Source organism: Chelonoidis abingdonii, chromosome 2 (assembly GCF_003597395.2).
Source record: "Chelonoidis abingdonii isolate Lonesome George chromosome 2, CheloAbing_2.0, whole genome shotgun sequence".
NCBI classification, from domain to species: domain Eukaryota; kingdom Metazoa; phylum Chordata; order Testudines; family Testudinidae; genus Chelonoidis; species Chelonoidis abingdonii.
The window spans coordinates 186,155,126-186,182,806 of NC_133770.1; the positions used below are offsets into that span (position 1 = coordinate 186,155,126).

At 39.7% G+C, this 27,681-nt stretch overlaps 1 protein-coding gene across 1 annotated transcript in view; it reads right to left on the minus strand.

Moving 5' to 3' along the window:
- The window catches only part of JARID2 (jumonji and AT-rich interaction domain containing 2), a 321,154-nt gene that overhangs the window by 161,953 nt on the left and 131,520 nt on the right, over nucleotides 1-27,681 (minus strand). Inside the window, exon 2 of the mRNA XM_032772601.2 lies at nucleotides 26,751-26,886. Coding sequence (XP_032628492.1) covers nucleotides 26,751-26,886 — 136 coding nt within the window. The remainder of the gene's footprint in view (nucleotides 1-26,750; nucleotides 26,887-27,681) is intronic.

The following is a 27,681-nucleotide window of genomic DNA, read 5'->3' on the forward strand; positions in this document are numbered from 1 at the left end:
GTCCTGAAGAGATTTCCTCCTTCTCTCCCCCTCCCATGCCCTAAAATATTCCACTGATGTTAAAAAGTGTTTGTGTGCCTGTACTCAGGAAAGATGGGAAGGTAAAATACATTAAATTAAAATGCTTGCTTACTTAATAGATACCATGGGCATAACTTGTCAGTAGAGCCAGTAGTGTGTATTTAAGGATTCTGGCTCTTTGTTTAATCAAACAAAATAAATAACATACTATCAGTTGTCATTTAAAAAGCAGTGCTTATTTTCTTAAAACCAAAAAAACTGAAAATAGCAAGGCTTCCATAAAAGGACTTTCAGTGGAATTCACCTCCCATTCATGCAAAAAACACTGTAAATTACAGCCTGTTCCACTTAGTTCACTTCTTGTTTGGGTGTAGCAACAGCATGATAAGTGAGTTTTTTGAGCATATAGTTATAGTGCGGAAATGCAGGATGCAAACAATAAATGAAACATTAAAACGTGTGTGTGTGTGTGTGTGTGTGTGGGGTGTGTGTGTGTGTGTGTGTGTGTGTTAAATTTTGCCTTTTTATTATTGTTTTTGAAAGAATTGATTTAGGCTCAAAATGTGTGTAGTTGGCATTCAAAGAAATTTATAAAACCCAACTGTTCTAGGAAGTTACAAGGCACTAAAGGAAAAAATCAAAAAACAAAAACTGGAAGACCTCTGTACATCTGTACATTTTAAGACAGCTAAGGAAACCGGGGCAGGGGGGCATGAGGGAGAGTGCAGGGGAAACAATCAGTCCAGACAAACTGCCTTTGGACTCCACACAGTCCCATTTTAATCCATCACAATGCAATCGCTGTGTAACCTCAAAGTACTACCCCAATGACCCAAATGGAGTTACAAAGACTGCTTACATGTTGTTAATACTGAGCACTTACAATGTATACCACTTTATATGTTCAAAATGTTATACAGGCCTCCAGAGCCAGTCCATCTACAGAAGAGGAATTAGCTGAAGTTCTATGTACATAAATATATGGTTAAAGTCACTGAGTAATATGAGTATCACCCAGCTAGGAGAAAATCCTGTCCTTATCAACGGGACCCATATGTGGCAGGTTGAGGAGGAAAGAGGAGTGCCGGACATACAGTGGATACCAGAGCCATTCTTTAACCACAGGAGGGATGGATCAGGCTGCAACCACACCATGTCAGGGCCACAATGTGTTTTGAAAAAACAATAACATATTTCCACAGCCAGCATGTGTTAAATACCCTCAGAGGAGATGCAAGGTAGTTGGAAATCAGATCATAACCCATAAGTGCAGTGGTGGTACCAGTCAGCATGGTAAATCAATCCTTGAGAGTTAGGTTAGAATTGAAGGCCAATCTGTCAACCTTTAAACCAAGAAGTGTGTAACACAGCAAGCAAATGATAGCTGTGGAACAGCCGCATTTTGTTCTGCGCTGTGCCATAAAAGTGACTGATTACAACGGGCTTTTAAATATCAAAAATATTTTTAATGTAGGTTTTCTTCCAGTGTGTAGTAACTAAAACCAGTTTTATTTTTAAAATACTGGGGGAGGGGGGAAGGGGAGGGGAAAATCTCTATGTCCCCACCTCTGGTGGACCACTGCCTGACTTAGGTGTTTAGCAGAACAGATAGCCTGAGTCAGCTGAAATGTCTCCTGTACCTCACGATCCAGTAGATTTGAGAGCTCTAGTGGCAAAGGTTGGGGTCAGGGAAGGGGAGTGGAGAAGAAAAGATATTTTCTTCACCTGTCCCCTGTGTATCATGCAGCAAAGGGTAAGACTTAACTCCATGTGTGTAAAGGAGCTTATGAAAAATATAGTTACGAAAAGTGCAATAATGAATGTGAACATCAACTTTTTTTTTTTTTTTTTAAAAAGCAAACACAAAAGGCAAACACTCAGAGTGCCAAATGCCTGCCACTAAAGGGGGTGGAAAAAAAGAATGACCGGATCCCAACTAGAAAGCAGGATGTAAACGGGAAGGGAATTCAGGAGGGACTATTATGTTTTTCTTTTTCTAAAATGCAGGACCAGCAGCAGAATTTGGCAGCAGATGGCTACATGAAAGTAGTATGTTTGCACAGGAATGAGGGTGCACATCACTTTTTCAATTTCATTTTTCTTGATATTAACTCTTCCTTGTAGGCAATAGAGAAACATTTTAAAGAAATAAAGTGCATAATTACTGAAGACATGAAGGCTGCACTACCTTTTTGCCAAACTTCGTGAGTTAATACATGCAGCAAAACAAAACAAAAAAACAAACAACCTCCCTCCCTCCCTTCTGGGACTTTAAATTCACACACTGTCTCTTGGAAAGGGCAAAAAGAGAATGTAGGCCAGGTTGTTGAGATAGGGATTGCTTTTGAAGGGTGAAAGCATAATAGAGCTTTTACTGCCTTATGTTTCTTTGAGATTTCAAAAATAAATAGTAATTGATAATAAATTACTATTTATTTTTGAACCAATATAGTTAATTGTAAGTTAAAGAAATAATGTACAGTCAGTGTTTCAGCTGAGATGGCAAAACAAGCTGATGCTTCTTGCCGGCATGTTATGAGTGCTTATTATACACTCTCTCCAAATTTTAACACCAGCCTGTTCTCACTTAAGTAGGATGATTCAGAAATTTGCAGAAAGCCTACGATCTGCAAGGCTGTAACACTGTGACCCAGATATCATGGCACTCCCCACAAAGTTTGGTAAAATTAAGTAAGCAGACCGTATGTTTAAGGGGGGAATGGAGTACCGTCAATGCGCGAAGAGAGGAGACATGCCAAAATTTAGAAAGTGAGGAGATTGAACAGGAACACCAAGAATGGCAAAAGACAAATAGAAATACAAGTGAGAATGAATCCACACATTTTTGATTAGAAGAAAAGGAGACATCAATAACAGAAAACAAGAAGGGGTAAAAGCCATAGGAAGAAGAGAAGCACACAGAAAGAGGGCATTAATCATCATTTTATAGCATGGAAAGGGAATTTTTCTTGGAACTATATTACACACCATGAGTCAAACAATTTTAAAATGAAATCCCTTAATATACTCAACAGGGAAACAGCATTAAGGAATATAAATGTTGTTGACAATGGTCATTGGCAACAGGTGCAGCTAAATTGGTGCTGAAAACTTATCTCCAAGTCAGAACCAAGCTCTGATGTTTCTGAAACCCAGACAGGTTTTAGGCAGTTTCTGAAACAGCTCTGAATGTATTCAGAACTGATTCAGCAGCATCTGTTGCACATCAGCAGTGCGGGGTAATCCTAGTACTTCAACTCAGCTGTAGCTGACAGTCTCAGATACTTGACTTCATCAGGGAATTGTAGTGGGGAAAAAAGTCAGATAGCTCACCACTGAGTTCAGCTAAGCTGGAGTTAGCAGCAGTGGGACACTTATTATAACCAAAATTCCAGCAGCTTTCAATATATTGACCACTGGGCACATTAAACCTGATAGGTTTTTCCTAAAATTCTTCAGTGTATACATGGGATGTACTATGGACAGAAACACTGATGCACAGTTTAAGGTGTGACAATATGGGGAATCGGTCTCTGTTCAACTCAGACTGTTTGACAGTGCGGACTCTGTATCTGTGGCTGACTACAAACTCCATTTTGAAAGAGGGGCTTGCCTGCTTCCTCTTATATTTTTACCTCCATGTTGGACTGAAATTCCACAAGGTGGTGACACAGGGTTAGCAATGGAAGGTTATATTTTAAACCCTGGTCATCATCTATTTAAATGGAAGCCCTTCAGACAAAGGAGGTGGTCAGATCAAGAAAACTAGTTCTTTAAGTAAATAAAAGATCACTTTAGTCACCTGATGACGCTTACCAGGGTCAGCTGACAATGGGAACCGGAGGTTAAGAAGAAAAGCATCCCTCACCAGGCAATTTCAAGAGAATGGGAGGGAAGAAAAGTAGCAGGCTGGCTGCAGGAATGGGAAGAGACTCAATGTACTGGACGAGAAGCAAGGTGCAAGAGCAAAGGGAAATAGGAAGGATCCTGGACTCCTTAAAAACTCTGACCTGATGCCAAAGAACATTTATCTCTCTTGAGGAAACTGGCAGAGAAACATGTATAGGTCTATTATTACATATTGCTTGTTGTTGCTAAAGTAAAAATTAATTTTGTTAGAAATCTTTGCAAAGTGGGGTGTTAAGTGTTTCAACTACCACATGTCCTTGGAGAAGTATGTGGTAAATCACATTCCCAGAACACTAGCCTTGTTGGCAAAGTGTCTCAAGCAACTGAGGTGTCTTCAGGGGTCAGCATTGGTCTTGGGGGCCTGGTCCCACTTCCATGAAAGGAGAACAGTCTCTCTGCCCAGGACATGTGCCCAAAAGGCCAAAAAGAGACACTGAGGTAGTCTACTCACGCCAAAGCAAGCTTAAGAGAACACAGGTCACGTGTGCAGGATCCAAACACAGCAGGGGGAGTTCTACCAGGGCTGTGAAAAAGGTCTCCACCAGAAGACTGGTCCCTAACTGATTCCTGCTGAAGAAGAAAGTTTCATGCAGTTAGAGATGGCTCAGCTGACTGTGCCAAAACATACAACCTCCAGTTTCAGGAATTTAGGTATCTTGAATAAAGTGAGGGACTGAAAATGATGAAACAATAAATAAAAAAGAAAATGGGGAATGGAAGGGGGTGGGAGAAAGAATGGGATGGCAGCAAGGAAGGCAACCTTAAGGGCGCGTACATTTTATTTCAGTAATCCATGTCCTGTTTTTAACTGCATTTCCATAGCAGAAACGAACAGCGAGAAAAGGGAGTTGAAATTAAAATGAGAGGATGGTGAATTTTCAGACCTGTTGCAGTGCTGGAGGAAGGGAGGAATGTACCAGCTCTTATTTTCTTAGACAAGCATAGTGTATAATTCTATTTTTAGTAACTGCAGAGTCAGAAATAGAACAAATTGCGGTACCAATGCCTGGAAAGCGTGCTGGGAGGGTGGGGAGGGGGGAGAAGAGAGAGAGAAAGACACACAGCATGGTGGTACAGACACTCCCCAGCTTACGCAAGACTCGACTTATGTAAATTCGTACTTATGGAAAAAGTTCCATAAGCCAGAAATAGGATTTTAAAGTTACGGACATTTGTGTGTAACGTACGGGTATATGTTTCCGATTTATGCAAAACTTGAGTTACGCAAGGCTTTCTGGAACGAAACAATTGCGTAAGTTGGGGAGGTGTCTGTACTCAAAAACTGTCACTTTTACCCAAATAAACAGATACTGTTACCTCAGTATTTTCAGCATTTCTTTTCTCTAAACTTACTGTAATCATTACTTTGACTATTCAGAATACGGCCATAAGCTGACGGGAAATCATTTGGCCAAATCACTTTGAAGAAAAGGAAAAAAAAAATAAATCACAGTTTGCAAAAGCTCACAGTAGAGACTTCTTAGATTTTAGCAAGGCTGTGCAACACTTTCTTTACAACTGCTGGGCTGCTGCAGATGGTTCTGGATCCAGGTCCAGTCACCTGAACTGTGAACAGAGAGACTGTCCTAAGCTCTCCATGACCCTCCTGCCGGGTCTGGGTCGTGTGGTATAGGAAATTTTAACTGTTCCTTAATCTGAAAGTTCCCATCGATCACGACATTAGATCTCTGCTCTGTGTAGCCTTGGAGGCAAACCAAACCCACCAATCAGTGGTCGGAGAGGTGTGGCTCCCTCTTGGAGAAACTGCCAGTTGAGACCCTTCCAAAACTCAGGAAATATCTAACCGCTCTATACTGATAAGGAAAAGTAGAATAATATTCCTGCAGAGCAAAGAATTCAACGAATAACAAACTGAGTTTCAATTAATAATCCCACATCTTTCCCCCATTAACTGCTCACTCGGGGTGGATAGGATCTGTGGCTCTCGTTACTCCTAGAAAGGAAATTTTCAGGTAACACATGGATATATTTCCCTATCCTTTCTTGCAATTCAGTCTATAGATCCAGGACATTGCGATTTTCATAGCTATATCCACTAGGGAGAGTAACTATAGGGAGAGTTACCTACAGACGTGAAAGGGGATAATCCTTTCCTGACAGTTACTGGGACACTACTGCAAGGAGCACCCATCTAATGAAGGCAACATTGGAGGATGACGACAACGTCCACCCTGTAGAATTTAGAAGAGGTATGAACACAGGAGCAGGTGGCTGCTTTACAACTTTCCTCGTATGAAGCAAGTAATCTTTCGCTCAAGAAGCTGCCATAATTCTGAGGGGATGAGCTCTGATTCTGGAGGCTGGATTTATATTTTTTGGACTTGTACATTGCTGAGATACAATAGGTTAGCCACCTGGAAGTGGAAGATTTTGAAGACTTCTTTCCCTTTGATGCTGGATGATAAAGCACACAAAAAAGTGTGTCTTTCTAAACCGAGCTGTGTGGTGACTATATACTTTTAACAGCTCTGTGTACATCCAAAGTATACCACCACTTCGCTTTGAGTGCAATGAGTAGTGCAGAAAGAGAGAAGGACCAGTTACTTTATGCTTTATAGAGGCTGAAGTTCATTTATGGTACGAAGGCAGGGTCAGTGGCATTAACTGACTGTCACTATACTGTGGTTCTGCAGCACCTTTACTGGCAGTGTGGTCTATGAAGATAATTGGATAAGGAGGTCATCCAGGAAGACGCTGATACGGACCCTTTCTTGTCTCAGAGCTACTACTTACGCTACCAGCACTTTCATAAACCCTTCGGGAAATGAGCAGGGACTGGTATTTGGCACGGCAAGGAGACTGGCGGCCAAGAGCAGAGACTGGGACTGGCTGTGCAAACTTAACTCAGCTCCCTTGTGAATGTGCATTATGATCTAATCCAATTACATGATCGCATACTATTTTTTCCCCCACTGGACCCCTGCCTCATTCAGTGCACAGAATGGACCTGCTCTGGAGATGAAACAGGATTGTGAAGGAGACATGTCTGTAGGACGCCTACCTCAGAATCTGGAAGATGTGCGGTGAATGAGGCTGGGGATTGCAGGAAGAGAAAGAATGGTGTCATAGATAAAGCAGAGGAATGCTGCCCGAAGAGTGGGATTCTACCCCTGTGTCTTCCACAGAGTTCCTATGTGATGCTGGTCACTTAAACCAAAAACTTTTCACTAATTGTGTATTCCTCATTTTCTGGATCCCTGATTTGAAACCTTGAGCATTCCAGCTGTAACTAAATGAAAAAGGAGCTGTGCTTTGAACATATAAAGTGCTACATAATGATAAGTACTCTGAAAAAATCAGGTCCTCGGAATCTCAAACTGGGCATCCACAATTAATAGTTACTTTGACCATCATTTCTCTGTGCCTTGGTTCCTCATCCGTAAAATGGAAATAATAGCAGCCCCCTCATCTCACAAAAGTGTTCTGAAAATAAATTCACTTATTCATGAAGCACTCAGATACTATAGCGGTGAGCACTACAGAAAAGCCCACGAGGAAGTATTTCTGTCTTTGGAGCAGGACTTAAATAGTGTGCAGTAAATAAGGCCCAGGGGCATGCACTGAACAAGGAGAAAACCAAAATAATAAATAGCTGCTCATTAAGTGAGCACTGCCCATTCTGAATGAGGCAAGGATCCTCAGGAGGTCAGGGGGATAGTATGTGATGATGTAATTAAAGACTTTTTCATTAGCATGCACATAAAGGTGCCAAATTAAGTTTGAACAGATGGACAACCTTCATTCTGGCATTTCCCAACTTCTGAATGCTTGACTTTGCAACATTTTTTTAAAATATAGCTTTCTGAATGCGTAATAGGCAGAGAGAGAGATTCAAAACAAAACAAACTAAGTCAGATGTGATGGGATACACAAGCCACACTCCACCAGGAAGGAAGGTATTCAATGGGCCCACTTTGTAACACCTGCCAGCAATATCCTATCGGAAGGGCTGGAGTGAAAACACAAAGACAAAGCAAGCTCCAGATAGAGGGCTCTTACGTTTGGAGCAGAGAGGACCTAGGAGATAGGCTGAGCAATCATGAATTTGGAGCAGTTACTCCTAGACAGAAGACTGATTCAAAAGGCCAGCTGTGACTAAAGCTCAGTGATGGAAGAAAGGTGTGGGAATAACTAACAGAATAGGTGGTGTGGTCCCAGCATTAGAAAAGGCGTAAGTTAGAATGGATGATCAGGCCGAATCCTTCGGGAGAAAACCGGAACTTGAATGACTGGCTTTTAGCTCCTGATTTCCCATATCATAACAGAGCTCGGAGGCACAGGGTCCATCTTTGCCAGCTCTTTCTTCTGTGGGATTCTAAGAGGAATGTTCCTGCCAAGTTCCTTCCAGCTCCCCACTTTAGCATGTAGCCAGACTAGAGAACACAAGAAAAAACCCTACTTAAGATGTGGAGTCTTTCACAAACTAATATTGAACAAAGCATGGGAAATTCTGAGCAAAGAAAGAAATAAATGTTGTCCATTCATTGACTTACGTGGAATGAATTATCTTCTTAGTAGACAGGTTTCAACATCACACAGCCCAAACTGCGATTACACCTTAATGACAATCTTGACATGGAGGCAAAAGAATTGATAACCAGGGAAATTCAGCTACTCTCAAGGCCTAGAAATTGGTCACTCCAGACATATCTGGGGCACATGGACAAGATACTGTGCTGGATCTTGCAATGCCCCACCAATTCTGTATCCTGTCGTGTGCATAAATGAAAAACTTTAGAGTGCAACACTGCTATGAACTGGATCCCTTTCACAAATGGTAAATTCACTTAAAAAGAAAAAATAGGAAAATCCAGATAATTAAGAATACCAATAAATCCTTGAAATGGGCTATCCATACAATAAATACAAAACTGCATGCATGTTTATTGTACTGGTGTAGTTCATACCACCAAAGATTAAACATTTCTTATGTCTTATTCCATGCTTATTTTCTAGCATTTAGAACTTGGCTTTTTAATATTCATTCCCAGGCATTGGGAAAATAAGATCTCATTATCACAAAGGGCCAAAATGAGTTAGTCTAAAATGATTACTTTGATTAGTTTTTAAAAGTGGAGTAATTAGTTCAGAATCTGGATTAATTATTTAGTAGAACAGTAACATGAAAAATTATTCCTTACACAACCAGTTACTCCAGCAGGTAGCCAGCCATTCAGTGTTACTAATTCTCCAGCATGTCACAACAGAAATCCCAGCTTCAATGCGGATTAGTCGATGAAATGAGTTTAGCAGTATCAATTTACTGTAGTACTCAGACTCTAGTTCAGGGGTAGGCAATCTATGGCACGTGTGCCGAAGGCTGCACGCAAGCTGATTTTCAGTGGCATTCACACTGCCTAGGTCCTGGCCACCGGTCTGGTGGGGCTCTGCATTTTAATTTAATTTATATGAAGCTTCTTAAACATTTTAAAAACCTTATTTACTTTACATACAACAATAGTTTAGTTATATATTACAGACTTATAGAAAGAGACCTTCTAAAAATGTTAAAATGTATTACTGGCGCGCAAAACCTTCAATTAGAGTGAATAAATGAAGACTCAGCACAGCACTGCTGAAAGGCTGCAGACCCCTGCTCTAGTTCATGTCACAAAAAGCATCACATAGTCTTTGTTGACTGGCAATCTCTGCTCCAGAGAAGCTCAAAAATAGGGAATACATGTAGTAGAGGGAACTTCAAGGTCAGGAATAAGGTGTGTTGATAGTTGTGTCAGGAAACTTGTAATAATCCTCACTGTGCCCATCTGTACAGCTATAACCATCTGTCACTAAATTGTACTTTTTTTTTAAAACCACCTTATTGCGTGTGTTGGATTTGCATAGGTTTATAGCATACCTGACATCTGCACTGATTAAACAGAACCTAATGACCAAGAATATTCTGTTCAATCAACAAACAATTTTAACACTTGTACATGGACATCCATTTCTAAAATACTCCGTTGGAAAAGGGGGAGGGGGAGAACGGGAGAAGCCTGTATTTTAAGAACTTTTTAAGTTGAAAATTTATTTATTTCTCCATAACGTGGAAATACTGCATAAAGTGTAGCGTTGTGCAAAAGCCCTACGGAGAGAGAGAAGGGGAGAGAGGGGAAAACCTAATTTCAAAATAAAAAGGCTCAATCATAGGTAATCATATACACAAGCAGTGCACGTGTGTGTGTAAAATGTTTCACAAAATACATTTTCCTTTAGACTGTCTAAGGTACTTTCTAAAATTGTATCAAACAAGCTCAGGTATAATCAGACTCAAAATATTTGTATTTACTTGCTAGGTTTATTTTATTTTGCATTTTGTTGCGTTTACCCTAGTAAAAGAATGTACTCTATTTTCCTGCCCATCTTTCATCCTATTCTCTTATCTGTTATGTCCTTTGTTTTGTGTTCTGCAGGTTAGACCATTGGCACTAGACCACTGAGGCATTTGGATGGCCAATACGGTATAAACAGTACTCCTGTCAAAGATTGGAGTACAAAGTTGACATAAAATTTGGTATATAATTTAGGGTTGTCAAGTGATTAAAAAAAATTAATCGCACTGTTACGCAAAAGAATATCATTTATTTAAATATTTGTGGATGTTTTCTACATTTTCAAATATATTGATTTGAATTACAACACAGAATACAAAGTGTACAGTGCTCATTTTATATTTATTTTTGATTAAAAGTGTTTGCATTGTAAAAAGACAAAAGAAACAGTATTTCTGAATTCACCTAATACAAGTACTGTAGTGTAATCTCTTTATTATGAAAGTTGAACTTACCAAAAAAACTGCATCCAAAAATAAAACAATGTAAAATTTTAGAGCTTGCAATTTTCATTCACTTCTACTTCTTGTTCAGCCAATGCTTAGAGGAACAAGTTTGTTTACATTTACGGGAGATGATGCTGCCAGCTTCTTATCTACAGTGTCACCTGAAAGTAAGAACAGGCATTTGGATGGCATTGTTGTAGTCTGTGTCACAAGATATTTACATACCAGACATGCTAAAGATTCATATGCTTCAACGACCATTCCAGGGGACATGTGTCCATGCTGATGACGGATTCTGCTTGAAAAACATCCAAAGCTGTGCGGACCAACACAGTTTATTTTCATCCTCCGAGTCAGATGCCACCAGCAGAAGGTTGATTTTCTTTTTTTGTGGTTCGGGTTCTGTATTGGAATGTCTCTCTTCTAAGACTTCTGAAAGCATGGTCCATACCTCATCTCTCTCAGATTTTGGAAGGCACTTCAGATTCTTAAATCTTGGGTTGAGTGCTGTAACTATCTTTAGAAATCTCACATTGGTATATTCATTGTGTTTTGTCAAATCTGCAGTGAAAGTGTTCTTAAAACGAAAAACAACATGTGCTGGGTCATCATCCGAGACCACCATAACATGAAATATATGGCAGAATGCGGGTAAAACAGAGCAGAGGGATGTACAATTCTCCCCCAAAGAGTTCAGTCACAAATTTAATTAATCCATTATTTTTTTAACTAATGTCATAAAAGCATGCCCTCTGGAATGGTGGCTGAAGGGGCATAAGAATGTTTAGCAGATCTGGCATGTAAATATCTTGCAATCCTGGCTACAAAAGTCCCATGCAAATGCCTGTTCTCACTTTCTGGTGACGCTGTAAGTAAGGAGCAGGCAGCAATTCTCCCGTAAATGTAAACAAACTTGTTTGCTTTAGCGATTGGCTGAACAAGAAGTAGGACTGAGCGGACTTGTAGGCTCTGAAGTTTTATATTGTTTTGTTTTTCAGTGCAGTTATATAAGAAAAATATTCTACATTTTATAAGTTACACTTTTAGGACAAAGATTACACTACAGTACTTGTATGAAGTGAAGTGAAAAATACTATTTCTTCTGTTTATTATTTTTACAGTGCAAATATTTGTAATCAAAATTTACACTTTGATTTAAATTACAACACAGAATACAAGATATACATGAAAACGTAAAAAACATCCAAAGTATTTAATACATTTCAATTGTTATTCTCTTGTGTAACAGCACAATTAAAACTGATTAATCGTGATAATTTTTAATCGCAATTAATTTAAGTTAATCGCGTGAGTTAACTGCAATTAATCGAGACCCCTAATATAATTTCATTATGCCAGCTCAATCATCTGTTATATGAAGATTTTCATAAAGATTATAAACATTAGTATTCAACTGGCACTAATCAGTCACTTGGCTTGTCAATTTATCAGGGGAGCAAGAGAGACAATAAAATCCCCCATACACTTTTCTTTTTTAAATGAAAAGGATTTTCCACACATTTGTCCAATATAACATACTCCTATCTTGCTGCCCCCATCCCCACAGTATTTCCATACACTCAGGGCTGGCCTTTCCATGAGGCGGCCGCCTCAGGTGCCAGACTGTGTGTGTGATAATAGACACAAATGTTTACAGCGAGCCTTCCAGCCCCAGTGAGGATGTGAGTGGTGAGGAAATGCCTGATCTTCCAGTTAGTCAGAATGCAGGTGAGCTGGAAGCTGCTGCAGAATCAATATCTCCATCTCAAATGGATGTAACCATGCACATTCCTGAAGAAAAGGGTAGATCAGAGACGAGTGTGGTGGAGGCGCAAAAAACAGCTGCTGCTGAGTTTAGTTCCGTAAGTCTAGATGATCCAGGACTGTGGACCTACTTGAGCAGTAGCCTGAGGGACTTCCTTGTACTGCACGGGCCACAGCAAGTGAAAAACTTCATGTTCCCCAAAGACAATGAAAAAGACGGTTACTCACCTTTGTAACTGTTGTTCTTCGAGATGTGTTGCTCATATCCATTCCAGTCAGGTGTGTGTGCGCCGCGTGCACGTTCGTCGGAGAAACTTTTACCCTAGCAACACTCGGCGGGTCAGCTGGGCGCCCCTTGGTTCTACAGGAACAAAGGACTGGAAAAATCTGGCTAGAAATCTGGCATGCCATGAGAAGGCAGCAAAATCACCAGAGAGCATTCCATAGGTGGAAAGAGCTTGAGATGAGACTCAAAGGTTAAAGGCCACCATAGATGATCAGCATCAAGAGAAGATTGCATCAGAGTCTTTTACTGGAAAAAATGTTCTGAAAAGGCTCATTGCCATTGTAGTGAGAATGCTTGCTACCCAAAAACCTAGCACTGTGTGGCACTTCAGATCAGCTGTATGTGCCAAACAATGGAAACTTCCTTAAAATTGTGGAGCTGATGGCTGAGTTTGATGCTGTACTCCAGGAGCATCTAAGAAGAGTCACCACCCAAGAAATGTACACACACCACTACCTTGGAAAAACAATTCAAAATGAGATCATACAGTTACTGGCAAAAAAGTCAAAAACAGAAGATTGGCAGATCTGAAGTCAGCAAGATATTACTCTGTTATTCTGGACTGCACACCTGACATCAGCCATATGGAACAAATGACTTTAATGGTGCGTTTTGTAACAACAACAGAACTAGTGAAAATGTCCCTGCAATGGTGACTGTCAGAGAGCATTTTCTAGAATTTATTGACATTGATGATACTACAGGAGCTGGTATGACAAATGTGCTTCTTAAAAAGCTGGAAGATACGGGAATTGCGATAGCTGACATGAGAGGTCAGGGCTACGATAATGGTGCCAACATGAGAGAAAGAACAGAGGAGTGCAGACATGGATCTGAGAGTTAAACCCTCGAGCTTTTTTTGTCCCATGCAGTTCTCATTCATTGAACTTGGTGGTCAGTGATGCAGCATCAGCTTCTAGTGAGGCTGCTGAATTTTTTAATGTAATTCAAGCATCTATGTATTTTTCTCTGCATCAACTCATCGATGGCAAATTTTGAAGCAACATCTGGGAACATAGCAGCAAAGAATCCTGTGGCACCTTATAGACTAACAGATGTTTTGGAGCATGAGCTTTTGTGGGTCAATACCCACTTCATCGGATGCACTGACCCACAAAAGCTCATGCTCCAAAACGTCTGTTAGTCTATAAGGTGCCACAGGATTCTTTGCTGCTTTACAGATCCAGACTAACACGGCTACCCCTCTGGTACTTCAAATTTCTGTGTTCCCTAGTATTCCGGCATGACATACTGTTTGAAATAAATGTTGTAAGCAAGAGACTCCAAGGTGTTGATCTTGATATATCCGGAGCAATGGAACAACTGGATAAAGCAAAGTCATACCTACAGTCTTACCAGTCAGATGAGGGATTTCAAACGTTCTGAAGAGTGCACGGAACTTGGCAGAGGAACAACAGACTGAAGCTACTTCCCCACACATTCAAGAATATACAAGTCACCGAAGAAGACGACACTTTGATTATGAGGCATGGGATAATCCCATAAGAGACACTCCATACAACAATTCAAAGTTGAATTCTTTAACCAAGTGCTAGATTGTGCAATACAGTCAGTTGAAGAAGGTTTCATGCAGCTCAAAGAACAAAGCAGTATATTTGGGATGTTGTATGATATTCCAAAACTCCTCACTATACCTGAAGACAACCTACACCAGCAATGCAGGGCACTAGAGACAGTGTTGACACATGATGACACGCGCGATATTGATACGAGTGATTTAGGTGATGAACTGAAAGCCCTTTCAAGATACATTTCAGCAGGATCAACTCCAAGGGTTGTTCTAGAATATATCTGTGCACAAAGAAGATGACCACCTTTTTCCAAATGCTTTTGTTGCTCTGCGCATACTTCTAACACTTCCTGTAACAGCTGCCAGTAGAGAACACAGCTTCTCCAAGCTGAAGTTAATAAAAACACATCTACGCTCCACAATAACACAGGAGATACTGGTCGGCGTTGCAACCATCTCAACAGAGCATGAGCTGGCCCAGACTGTGGATCTTCAAAAAGCAGTTCAAATCTTTGCAACCAGGAAGGTACGGAAAGCACCACTTTGATTATTCAAACAGATAAAAATGCCAGTGTTTACTATGCAGACAAAAAAAGTTAAATTTGCTGTTCAGGCGTTTGAAAGTTAAGTGTTACTTAAAATTTTTGAACAAGGCATTTAAGTTGTTAGTTAAGTTAGTTAGCAGAGCAGTACCATGAGAGGAGCAGAACTGGAAGAAGACAGAATTGAGACCTTTCAAAGTTTTGGCCCAAGTAAGGGGGAATGGGAGTGTCACTTGAGCTCCCTGCCTCTGATGCCAAAATGTTGTGGACTGGCCTTGCATACACTAAAATAGGGGCCTTCAAACCTTTTTCATGGTGTGAACTGCAGCTTACTAGATAGATTTTGTTGTGGACCACCTCCTCTCCCATTTGCAATCCCATAACACCCCTGTAGCAACTGTTGTAATTTTGGCTTCTTTTAATGCAATTTAGCACCTAGAAATAAGGAAAAGCACCCAGCACCATGGGACCAGCCAGTTCTCTGCACTTCACCAGAAAGCATTCCATAGATCCCAAGTTGTCATATTTTGAAGATTGATGCTCTAAGCAGATCTTTCTGATTTTCAATATCCTGAGGAAATCTGGTCACCTACAATCTGTATAAAACAGACCTATCTGCCTGCCAAAGGAACGAGTGTTTTTAAGACCCAGGTGTTAGGTTTTATAATAGGAAGAGTAACTAATAAGATTATCTAGCAATTATATATATGCTCTCAAACATCTTTGTAGAATTAATTCAAGGTATGCTAAATCTGTGCATATTCAGATACAGAAATGAATGGACAGCATGAGACGGTAGTCAGAAAAAGCAAATCTACAGAAGAAGAGATATCTTGTTTTGATTTCTAAAACAAGCACATAAAATACAGAAATTGATGGAGAATAAGATTTGACAGTACTCCAAGCTCTATCACATAGCTGAAAATGTAAGCTGTGTTATTTCTGCTGCATACATCAGCTATAAAAAGATTCCACAGTCTGAATTTAGCTGGCAATTTTATTGCTACAGGAGGCAGAACAGAATATAATTTGCTCTTCCCTAGACTACAGCAGCCTGTGCTGCTGACAGCATCCAAAAAAATGTTTTAGGCAGTAAACTGAAGCAGATATTACCTTGGATCTGGAATGCACTTTTGTTTTCTGTTGTGGGCAATGGTGGATTGATTGATTTAAATCAGGATTAAACCCAGTGGTTTAAATTGCTTGGATTTAAACCAACAAGCAGGAAACCTTGATTTAAATCATCCATTTTGATTTTGTTTTGCATTTGTACTTTCCAATTATTTTCCTAAAGAAAGGTTGAATCTCGATTGATAATCATTAAAACATGTTGATTTGTACCTAGAGGTCACCTTTACGCTAAATTTGGTGCTTTTTTTTTTTTTAACACTAACCAAGAGGATACCTTATATCTACAGACATTTATTTTAGCAATTATGTAGCTTAATTTACATTTAACAGTTTCTTAACTTTAATTTCTACTATGTCAGAAAATAATTAATGATGCATTTCTTGTTACTAAATTATTAATTTTTTACTTGAGATTTGTCAAGCTCTATTTGAATGAAACTTAAAATTCAATTAACAATGCACAAACCAGCATTTTAAAATGGTTAAATAAAACTACCTTAAATGTGCTTGACACATAAGAAAAACTTTATCAAAATATGTTTTACATTTCATATTAATAGAGTTAATAAAGAAAGGAAGTAGTATCTATATTGAATGAACGGCACTGATTGTTTCTGGTGACCCTTTACTTCAAGATTTTAGAACTTTACAATTTACATATTTTCCCCACCCTCCATCATCCATAGTTGGCAGTGGATAATTGTAGCAAAGTGATATTTTTAGAGTTACCGACTATAAAAACACAGAGGTACAATAGCAGCTATTTTCAATGTTTCAATGTATAATGTTTCATAGTTAGAAAGAGATGCAACACAGTAATGAGTCACAGTGTTTTCTACATCTTTTGCCAGGGAAGGGGAGAAAGAACTGGGGGATTAGCGGAGTGGTGGTCTTTTAAAAAAAAGGTTCCTCATAAAATCGAAGTTGCAAAGAAGGCATCATTTGAACACTGTGGCATTGTGCAGATGTTACTGAGGGCATAGTTTGGTCTGTAGGATCTTTATAAATCCGGTGATGGATAAAGTAGAAAAAACCCATCTTGATTCTCAGACCCCAGTCTAAATGTACAGAGCTTGGCAGTTAGAAAAATAATTGCATCTTTAAACTGAAAAGGTGTGATATTAAAATCAATCAATGTGACAAAAATGAGAACCAACACAATTTGTTAAAAATAAAAACAAAAACTGTTCAGAGTAGAACTGCACTGTAACTATTATTCATTAGATTAGGATTTTGAAATACTGTTACTGTAATGAATTCACCTGAAAGTGAGAACAGGCATTTGCATAGCACTTTTGTATCCAGCAGTGCAAAGTATTTACAGGCCAGATCTGCTGAACAAGTATTGTAGTGCAATCTCTTTGTCCTGGAAGTGCAACTTACAAATGTACAGGGGTTCTTCATTACATAACTGCACTCAAAAACGGAACAATGTAAAACATTAGTGCCTAGGAGTCCACTCAGTCCTACTTCTTGTTCAGCCAATTGCTAAGACAAACAAGTTTGTTTACATGTACCGGAGAGAATGCTGCCCTCTTCTTACTTACAATTTCACCTGAACATGAGTACAGGTATTTGCATGGCACTCTTATAGCCAGAATTGCAGGGTATTTACGTGCCAGATACGTTAAACATTTGTATGCCCCTTCATGCTTCGGCCTCCATTCAAGAGGACACTTCCATGCTGATGACACTCATTAAAAAAATAATGTGTTCATTAAATTTGTGACTGAACTCCTTGGGGGAGAACTGTATGTCTCCTGCTTGGTTTTACCCAAATTCTGCCATACATTTCATGTTATAGCAGTCTCGGATGATGACCCAGCCCGTGTTGTTCGTTTTAAGAACACTTTCACTGCAGATTTGACAAAACACAAAGAAGGTGCCAATGTGAGATTTCTAAAGATAGCTACAGCATTTGACCCAAGTTTTAAGAATCTGAAGCACCTTCCAAAATCTGAGAGGAATGAGGTATGGAGGATGCTTTCAGAAGTCTTAAAAGAGCAACACTCCGATGCGGAAATTACAGAACCCAAACCACCAAAAAAAGAAAATCAACTTTCTGCTGGTCACATCTGACTCTCATGATGAAAATGAGCCTGCATCAGGCCACACTACTTCGGATCATTATCGAGCAGAACCCATTATCAGCACATCCTCTGGAATAGTGGTTGAAGCATGAAGGGACATATGAATCTTTATCTCATCTGACACAAATATCTTGCGACGCTGGCTACAACAGTTCCATGTGAAAACCTGTTCTCACTTTCAGGTGACACTGTAAATAAGAACCTACCAGCATTAACTCCTGTAAATGTAAACAAACTTGTTTCTTTAAGCATTGGCTGAACAAGTAGTAAGAGTGAGTGGACCTGTAGGTTCTAAAGTTTTACATTGTTTTATTTTTGAATGCAGGGTTTTTTTTGTACATAAATCTACATTTTTAAGTTCAACTATCACAATAAAGAGATTGCACTACAGTACTTGTATTAGGTGAACTGAAAATACCATTTCTTTTGTTTTTTACAGTGCAAATATTTGTAATAAAAATAAATATAAAGTGACCACTGTACACTTTGCATTCTGTGTTGTAATTGAAATCAATATATTTGAAAAATGTAGAAAACATCCAAAAATATGTTAATAAATGGTATTCTATTGTTTAACAGTGCATTTAATTTTTTTAATCATTTGACAGCCTTAGTAGATATTCTCTCTTCGAACATGCATAGTTAATTTAGAAACGAGTGAAAGAGGTCACCCTTATTTGGGCAGAATTTTGTCTTAAGAGACTGCCCCCAAAGACTCCTAATATATACAGAGTATGATTCTGCTTCACCTTTATCATAATACCTTTGTTGTGTTTGCAGAGGTTATACACGCAGATTCTATGTAAAAAATATGTCAGAAATAAATGCATCACAAACTATTTGCAACTCTAAACTATGTGTGTATCATGGTTTTTGGACCTGGCAGATATGGAGGCAGAAAATGCATAATAATATTCTAGACCAGTGGTCCCCAACGTGGTGCCTGTGGGCGCCATGGCGCCCGCCGGGGCATTTATGTGCGTCCGCCTAGTTCTCAGCAGGGGAGAGAAGCCACGGCCCTGCACCTGACGGGGACAGAGAACTCAGGCTGCGAGCGTGGTGTTCTCTGTTCCCTGAAGGCGTGGGGCCCGCCTAGTACCCAGCCAGGGAGACAAGCTGTGGGCCAGCACCTGCCGGGGACAGAGAATTCCAGGGCTTCAGGCTGTGGGCGCCAGTGTTCTCGGCCCCTGGCAGGAGTGGGGGCAGTGGCTTAAACCAGACAGAAGCAGCGGCCCTGAGCCTGCCGGGGACAAGGAACTCCAGGGCTGCAGGCTGTGGGCGCCGGTGTTCTCTGTCCTCGCAGCTTCTCTCGTCTCTCTGGATTCATATTCTTATGTTATATTAAATATGATGTTTTCATATTATTTAATGTACAAATACAAAATAAGCCTTGAAAAACTGTTGGCGCCCGCCACACTCTTCTGAAAACATGAGTGTGCTACTGGCCACAAAAAGGTTGGGGACCACTGTTCTAGACCGATATACTTCATTGTCTTGTTGGCTGATAGTGAGTTATATTGAATTGTACCAATGTGCTTCAGTTAGGTTTGGGCATTAATTATAAGAACGGCCGTAATGAATCAGACCAAAGGTCCATCTAGCCCAGTATCCTGTCTTCTGGCAGTGGCCAATGCCAGGTGCCCCAGAGGGAACGAACGTAACAACTAATCATCACATGGATCCATCCCCTGTAGCCCATTCCCAGCTTCTGGCCAACAGAGGCTACGGATACCATCCCTGCCCATTTTTGGTAATAGTCATTGATGGACCTATTCCCCATGATTTTCTCTAGTTCCTTTTTGAACCCTGTTATAGTCTTGGCCTTCACAACAGCCTCTGGCAAAGAGTTCCACAGGTTGACTGCGTTGTGTGAAAAAATACTTCATTTTGTTTGTTTTAAACCTGCTGACTATTAATTTCATTTGATGGCCCCTAGCTTGTGTTATGAGAGAGTAAATAATACTTCCTCCTTATTTACTTTCTCCACACCAGTCATAATTTTATAGACCTCTATCATATTCCCCCTTAAATCATCTCTTTTTCCAATCTGTAAAGTCCGAGTCTTATCAATCTATCCTCATATGGCAGCCGTTCCATACCCCTAATAATTTTTGTTGCCCTTTTCTGAACCTTTTCTAAGTCCAATATATCTTTTTTTAGATAGATTTATACAGAGGCAATACGATATTTTCTCTTTATTATCTATCACTTTCTTAACGATTCCCAACATTCTGTTCACTTTTTTGACTGACGCAGCACATTGAACAGACGTTTTCAGAGAACTATCGGACTCAATGACTCCAAGATCTTTTCTTGAGCAGTAAGAACTAATTTAGACCCCATCATTTTGGATGTATAGTTGGGATTACGTTTTCCAGTGTGCATTACTTTGCATTTAACAACACTGAATTTCATCTGCCATTTTGTTGCCCAGTCACCCAGTTTTTAGAGATCCTTCTGTGGTTCTTTGCAGTCTGCCTGGGACTTAACTATTTTGAGTAGTTTTGTATCATCTGCGAATTTTGCCACTTCACTGTTTACCCCTTTTTCCAGATCATTTATGAATATGTTAAATAGGACTGGACCAAGTACAGATCCCTGGGGGACACTTCTCTCTATTCTGGAAACGGACCCTTTATTCCTACACTTTGTTTCCTATCTATTAACCAGTTACCAATCCATGAGAGAATGTTTCTTCTTATCCCATGATTGCTTACTTTGCTTAAGAGCCTTTGGTGAGGGACCTTGTCAAAGGCTTTCTGAAAATCTAAATACGCTACATCCACTGGATCCCCCTTGTCCACATGCCTGTTGACCCCCTCAAAGAATTCTAGTAGACTGGTGAGACACGATTTCCTTTTACAAAAACCATGTTGACTATTTCCCAACAAAATTATTTTCATCTATGTGTCTGACAGTTTTGTTCTTTCCCATAGGTTCTACCAGCTTGCCTGGTACTAAAGTCAGGCTTAATGGCCTGTAATTGCCGGGGTTACCTCTGGAGCCCTTTTTAAAAATTGGCATCACATTAGCTATTCTCCAGTCATTTGGTACATAAGCTGATTTAAATGATAGGTTACAGACTATAGTTAGTAGTCCTGCAATTTCACATTAGAGTTCCTTCAGAACTCTTGGGTGAATACTATCTGGTCCTGGTGACTTATTACTGTTTAGTTACCAATTTGTTCCAAAAGCTCCTCTAATGAAACCTCTGTCCAGGACAGTTCCTCAGATCTGTCACCTAAAAAGAATGACTCTGGTTTGGGAATCTCCTTCACATCCTTAACCGTGAAGACTGACGCGGAGAATTCATTTAGTTTCTCCGCAATGGCCTTATGGTCCTTAAGTGTGCTCTATTATGTTGTATTTTTATTTAAATTTAAATATTGATTGTTACTATTTGTATTACTGTAGCGCCTAGGAACCAGTCTGGACCACGACCTCTTTGTGTTAGATGCTGTACAAATACACACATGCACAAAAAGTAAGCTCTTTGGAGCAGAGCTCATCTAACAGCACATATGTAAAGGAGAAAAATGAATATTCCACCAGAACAGCAGGCATACTACACTCAGTAAACCAAGAAGCAGACTGAAGATTTAAAGAGAAAAAATACATGAAGGTTTTGTATCTCCAGGCCCAACACCAATGAGAACTCATCCTCATGCTTACAAATTCATCAACTAGGTCATGTTTATACACAAGTTTGGGAGAATATATTGAGCTAGCATATTTGGAGTCTATTTCATTCATCAGCTTTATGGAACAAGCCTCAGGTTACTGACAAATTTTATGAACATTGGAGAATTTCTGCTGTCTGCAAAATGACTACCTCACCATCTTTACAGTATACTATTACTGATCATCTTACCAGAAAAAAATTCTTTGCACTTTTATCATTTTTGAAGGTAATGCTACCATAAACAAAAAATCTAAAAATAGGATTGTAAAAGGGTCATAAAAGTTTGGTTTATGAGTTACTCTTTTAAGGGCTCTGAATTCACTCATGTAAACACAATGCAAGCAATAATTAAATCTTTTTTTCTTGTACAGCCATATTTTACATTTAAAGCTACGTGAAAAAACTATTTCAACAAGAACTAGTTTTCCTCTTGTAAGAGGACTACTAAAAATTGGTATCTCAATCCCAAACACACCGGTCTCTGTTATTAAAATTTTAATTCAAATGACAGGCAATAATAATCAAAAGCACAGTACAGTCCCCTTTGGGTCTTCCAGTGTGCAAAAATCGTTACTATAATCTAAGATAAAAGTATCCCATTTAGTTCTACAAAGGGTTTCCTGACAACTTATAGAAACATCCTAGTCTGATTTTTTGTTCCCACATGTTGGAAGAGAACCTAGTGAACAAAAGGCATATTGTACCAGAAAGGATAGTGGCTCATTCTTATACTCTGAATATTTTAGAGTCATCATAAACATACTGATATAGTATGTTTCATCAGCTTCCTATATCCTTCCCTCTAAAAAGCCCACTGGTTAAGTATTGGGGGAGGGGAATGTTGTAAGAAGGGCACAAACACAAATGCTAAGTGCACAAAATTTTTTTTTTTTTAACTAATTACTAAAAGGACAAAAAATGAGCTAAAGATAAAGGTATGATGAGGAAGACAGTCCTTAAGGAAATTACTGAACACTAACCAGGACCAGACAAACACTATTCTGCAACAAACTGAAAAAGCCAGGTTTGTTTTAGAAATAACTATCCACTGTGATTTCTTTATCAGTGATATGGGGACACGGTAGAGGTGTTAATACAATTCAGCTTTCAGTATTTTAAAGACTATTTTAAACAAAAATAATTACATCAATGTTTTCATTTAAAAGTCTTGTATTATACACACATAGCTCAGTTAACTGTCAAGTCAGTCTCCTCTAGGTAGAGCCAATACAAGCCCTACTGTAGATATAGACTCCCATAGATGGGTCCATTTCTACTGGATCTGCTTTTCACACAGGCAGCTAAAGTGGTGATGTAAATGATTCCAGCTGGCAAAACAGTACGTATACTACAGCTCACACTGGTTTTAATTCTTTTTGAGGGCTTGTTTGTGACTAACGATTTGCAATCCATAAAAAAAAAAAGTTTTAGAAACAGTGGCTGCATGAGGTTATTGAATGTTTCCTTTGCCCCTTCCTCCATTACACAGAACTTACTAGTGATAAAAATACACTATAGGCTGCATGCCCGACATATTTCTAAAAAGAAAGGGAGATAGTGGGAAATATCCTAGCAATCTGGACATTCGCACCATTGCTATGGTAATCTAACTTGGGGTCCTCTCATCTACCCGCGATGGAATTCTGAATACCTAGAAGTGCTTGATGACAATCATGGTATCAGAGTCTGCTTTCTGCTTCCAGATATCTGACTTTTGCAGTTTGCTGGAGGATGCTCTCCACTGCCTGCAACACATGGTAAGAGCAGTACCATGATTTTATAGTGCTGGAGCAAAGGCTGTCTCTCTCTCGAATTTAAGTACATAAAACAACATTCAGGCACTTAATAAGTGGCCTCCTTTCTAGAAATGCTGAGCACATGTAGCTCCCATTGAAGACAGATTCCCATTGAAGTCATCGGGAGTGGAGAGTATTCAACACCTCTGTAAAGTCAGGACCTCATTTAGGTCCCTGACTTATGGTCCCCAAGATTGAAAATTATGTCTCATGCATATAAAAAGAAGCAACACCAAATTTTCTCCCATATAGGACCTATGCCACACAACTCTTGAACAACTCCAATCAACTCTCAAAGGGGTTCTAAGGTTTATCCCTATCACAACATCTCTCTCCAACACAGTCACAACAACATTCTCACCATTGCATAGTAACCTAGTGAAAATTAAGTATGATCTGCATCTCCTTATTCCCCATATCGTAAGAGTTTTAAATTTAAATTAATATATATATGGCCATATTTTTTAAAAAATGGAGTGCTATGAATATATTCTTAAATATCTTTTCCTCCATATCAGACCATTTCTCCCTGTCACAAAACCTTACCCTTCTTTTAAATGGCGGTGGTGGTGGTTAAACAGATCCAGTGAAGGACCGTAGTCTTCCTTAAATGCAACAGCTCTGCAGCTGGACACCTAGTGAAACATTTCATTAACAGAAAGGAATTAGAAAGGAAGCCCTTCTTGCTCAGAAAAAAAGTAGGGCATATCTATACTTCAGCTGAAGTTTCAATTTCCAGCTACAGCAGATGAACATCCACTAGCTTTGATCGAACTAGAACACTAAAAATAGCAGCGTAGCCACAATGGCATGAATGGCAGCATGGGCGAGCCACCAAAGCACAATGCTGTCCAAGACCCTAGGTACATACTTGTGTGCCTAGCTCCTGCTACCACCCGCGCTAGTGTAGCTACACGGCTCTTTTTAGCATGCTATCTCAATCAAAGCTAGGGTGCATACATCTGAGCTGGAAATTACCACTCCAGCTGCAGTGAAGACATATCCTCAGTCATCAATGTGTGTGGAAGGGGAGATTGTATTATAAAATACCAAATTAGTGAGGCATATTCTGAAGATATAGGCCGTGCCATTGCCAGAGAAGACTATGGCATACTCCGTGTCTGGTACCTGCACTGAAAGAGCATTCCCAGCCAACTCAGTTTTCATCTAGGCTGCTTTTGGAGAAACCAGACACCATAAAACCCTCAGCCATCCTGTAACCTGGCACACCATCAAAGCTTTCTAACACACAATTACTGTGCTTCACGCCTATAGATTTTTTTTGCTTTGACTAAAGAAAACCCCCACAATAGAATAAGAAACTTTAAAAAAAAATTTAAAAAATTCCTGCTTGACAGATGATCAATGCAGCAGAAGTGCTGGAGAAAAAAGAAAGCCAACACTGTTTTGCATACACCTTCAAGCTTATTAGTGGCTTGCAGCTAAAGCTAGAGTGACCTTCCCTTCAGATTAGTATTTGATATTATTACTGACTTCAGAAGTAAGAGAGTATTCCTTAATCACATTGAAGAGGCTATAGTTTATCTGATGCAATAACTTAAACATACACAGTGTGTATCTATCCATCCATCCAGGCCAGTGGTTGTCAAACTTCTGTACTAGTGACCCCTTTTACATAGCAAGCCTCTGAGCGCAACCCCCCCTTATAAATTAAAAACACTTCTTTATATATTTAACACCATTATAAACACTGGATGCAAAGTGGAGTTTTGAGAGGAGGCTGACAGCTCATGAACCCCCATATAATAACCTTGCGACCCCCTGAGGGATCCCAACCCACAGTGTGAGAATCTCTATCTAGGTATTCCACTAGTGTCTGCCTCCCCGGGAATAAGTCAGCTTCTCAGAAACTCCAGTGAAATTTGACTCACCATGTCAAAAATGGAAGCTGCCTACAAATATGAATAATCCACCAAGTAAGCATCCAGCTGTTGCTTTAATGTATTAGTGTATGTACAGTTATTCAAATGGTGACAAGCATCTGCACTAAGCCTCTACAAAGGCCACGTCTATACGACGCGCCATATCGGCGCGTTACAATCGATTGCTCGGGGATCGATATATCGCATCTCATCTAGACGCGATATATCGATCCCTGAGCGCGCTTACATCGATTCCGGAACTCCACCAAAACCAATGGAGTTCCGGAATCGACATGGCGAGCCGTGCACATCGATCCCGCGCGGTGAAGACGGGTGAGTAGATCGATTTTAGATAATCGATTTCAGCTACGCTATTCTCGTAGCTGAAATTGCGTATCTAAAATCGATTTCGCGCGTCGTGTAGACCTGGCCAAAGAAACCTATCAGCTTTTGTCAGTGAAGAGAGAAACACAAACTTGCCCAGACACTTGAACACTGTCAGTCATTTTCCATTGTCAACCCATCATGATAAAACCTATTTAAGGAAGGGTTGTGTATCACTGAATGAACCCAGAAATGCCACATTTTATACTCTCCTTTGAAGGTATCAACTTTCTTACTCAAAAAGAGAGAGCAAAAGTACTGAGAGACTGTGAAACCATTCCTTCATTGGCCAAAGGGTTTAATGACAAAGATGAAAATTAAACTCTTTCCAACCTGAGCAACACTTCTCTATTTTCATCTCCCCCTGCCCCCGCTTCTGCCCACTTGCCTCCATTATGGGGTGGAGAAAATTGCATGATGGGAACTTGATCCCTAGCCCAGAACGATCCCTGTGCGACTCATTTCTGCCCCACAACAATTTGTGAACATTTCCTAAAAGGCATTGTGCTGGATGGTGGCACATGGCCCAGTGGGTTACCTATGCATGGTGCACCACACTTTGCATTGACACAAGCATTCCTGTGAGTACGTGCAGCACTGACACAAGTGGCCAAGCAAGCATGCACATAAGAAATACGCTAACTCCGGCAGCTATACACTAACATAACTTGTGTCGACCAAAGGTTTTAGTGCAGACATGGCCTCAGTATCCTGCTTTTATGGCGCTCCAGGTCTACACAGTTTGTTGGGGACAGATGAGTCAGTACAGGTAAAGTGAACTCCTTAAGCATTCAATATCCAAGTTCTCCTAAATTGTGCCGATCAAAAGGACAATGCGTTTGCCAACCTGTGTATTGTCTTCTTGCTTCTTAAAACTAGTATTACACTTAAAATGACAGAACACTTCCAGTTGAACCAGAGAAGAGACTTACCATTCACAGTCTTCAGACTCCCATTAATGCCATCACCATGTTGCCTCTTCTGTGCATTTTTGAACTCCTTTAGAGATAAGTAAAGCACCTTTCGTACCACCCTCTCCTCTGACCACGGAATCCCATCACTGTCATCCTAGAGAAAATGATAATGGAAAGAAAACATTTACTGGAAGGATCTACACAAATTAGTTCAAAAGGTATCTTCTATCTAGACAAAGAATAAAAACTGTGTAGCATGCAAACCCTATATAATTTGAACATCAGTGGCATTAACACATGACAGGAACATGGAAATCAGACCATTAATCCGTCTAATCCATTATTCTGCTCCTAGCAATAGCCAATATCAGGTACTACAGAAGTAGTAAAATTTATTTTTAAATCCCTATACTGAACCCTACTGCACAGAGAAATTTATCCCAATTGGAAAATATTCCCCCATTCTCAGAGAGTGGTAAAAGTAGAAACAACACTGAACTGAGCTACAGAAAACACTTAAGTAAATACAGTGCACCAACATAACGTTGTCATTTGCGTGTCTTGATACTGCCTCATGCCTCGATATTTTATATACTGATACAATATCAACTGCTCACTGGTATAACAGTGTATCTGGACATACTAGTACAATACATTTGACTACAATGAAGTTACTGTAGTTTAATAGAGTAGAACAATATGGAATTTGGCCTGTGGAGTATATTGTTTTCTAAGCTACTTTTAGGAGACAAATACTGTATTGCAAAAAGGAACACTAGAGTATGCAGTATTTGGTAGTTGCTTTAGTTAAAAGGTTAGTTCCTACAAAATTATTTCCCTAAAGCTTTTAGCATTCAAATCAATATAGTTAGAAAATTGTTCTAAGGGCATATGTAGGAGTAAGGCAAGTCTTTTTGCATCTCATCTTCTTATGCTCTAACTTTCCTGT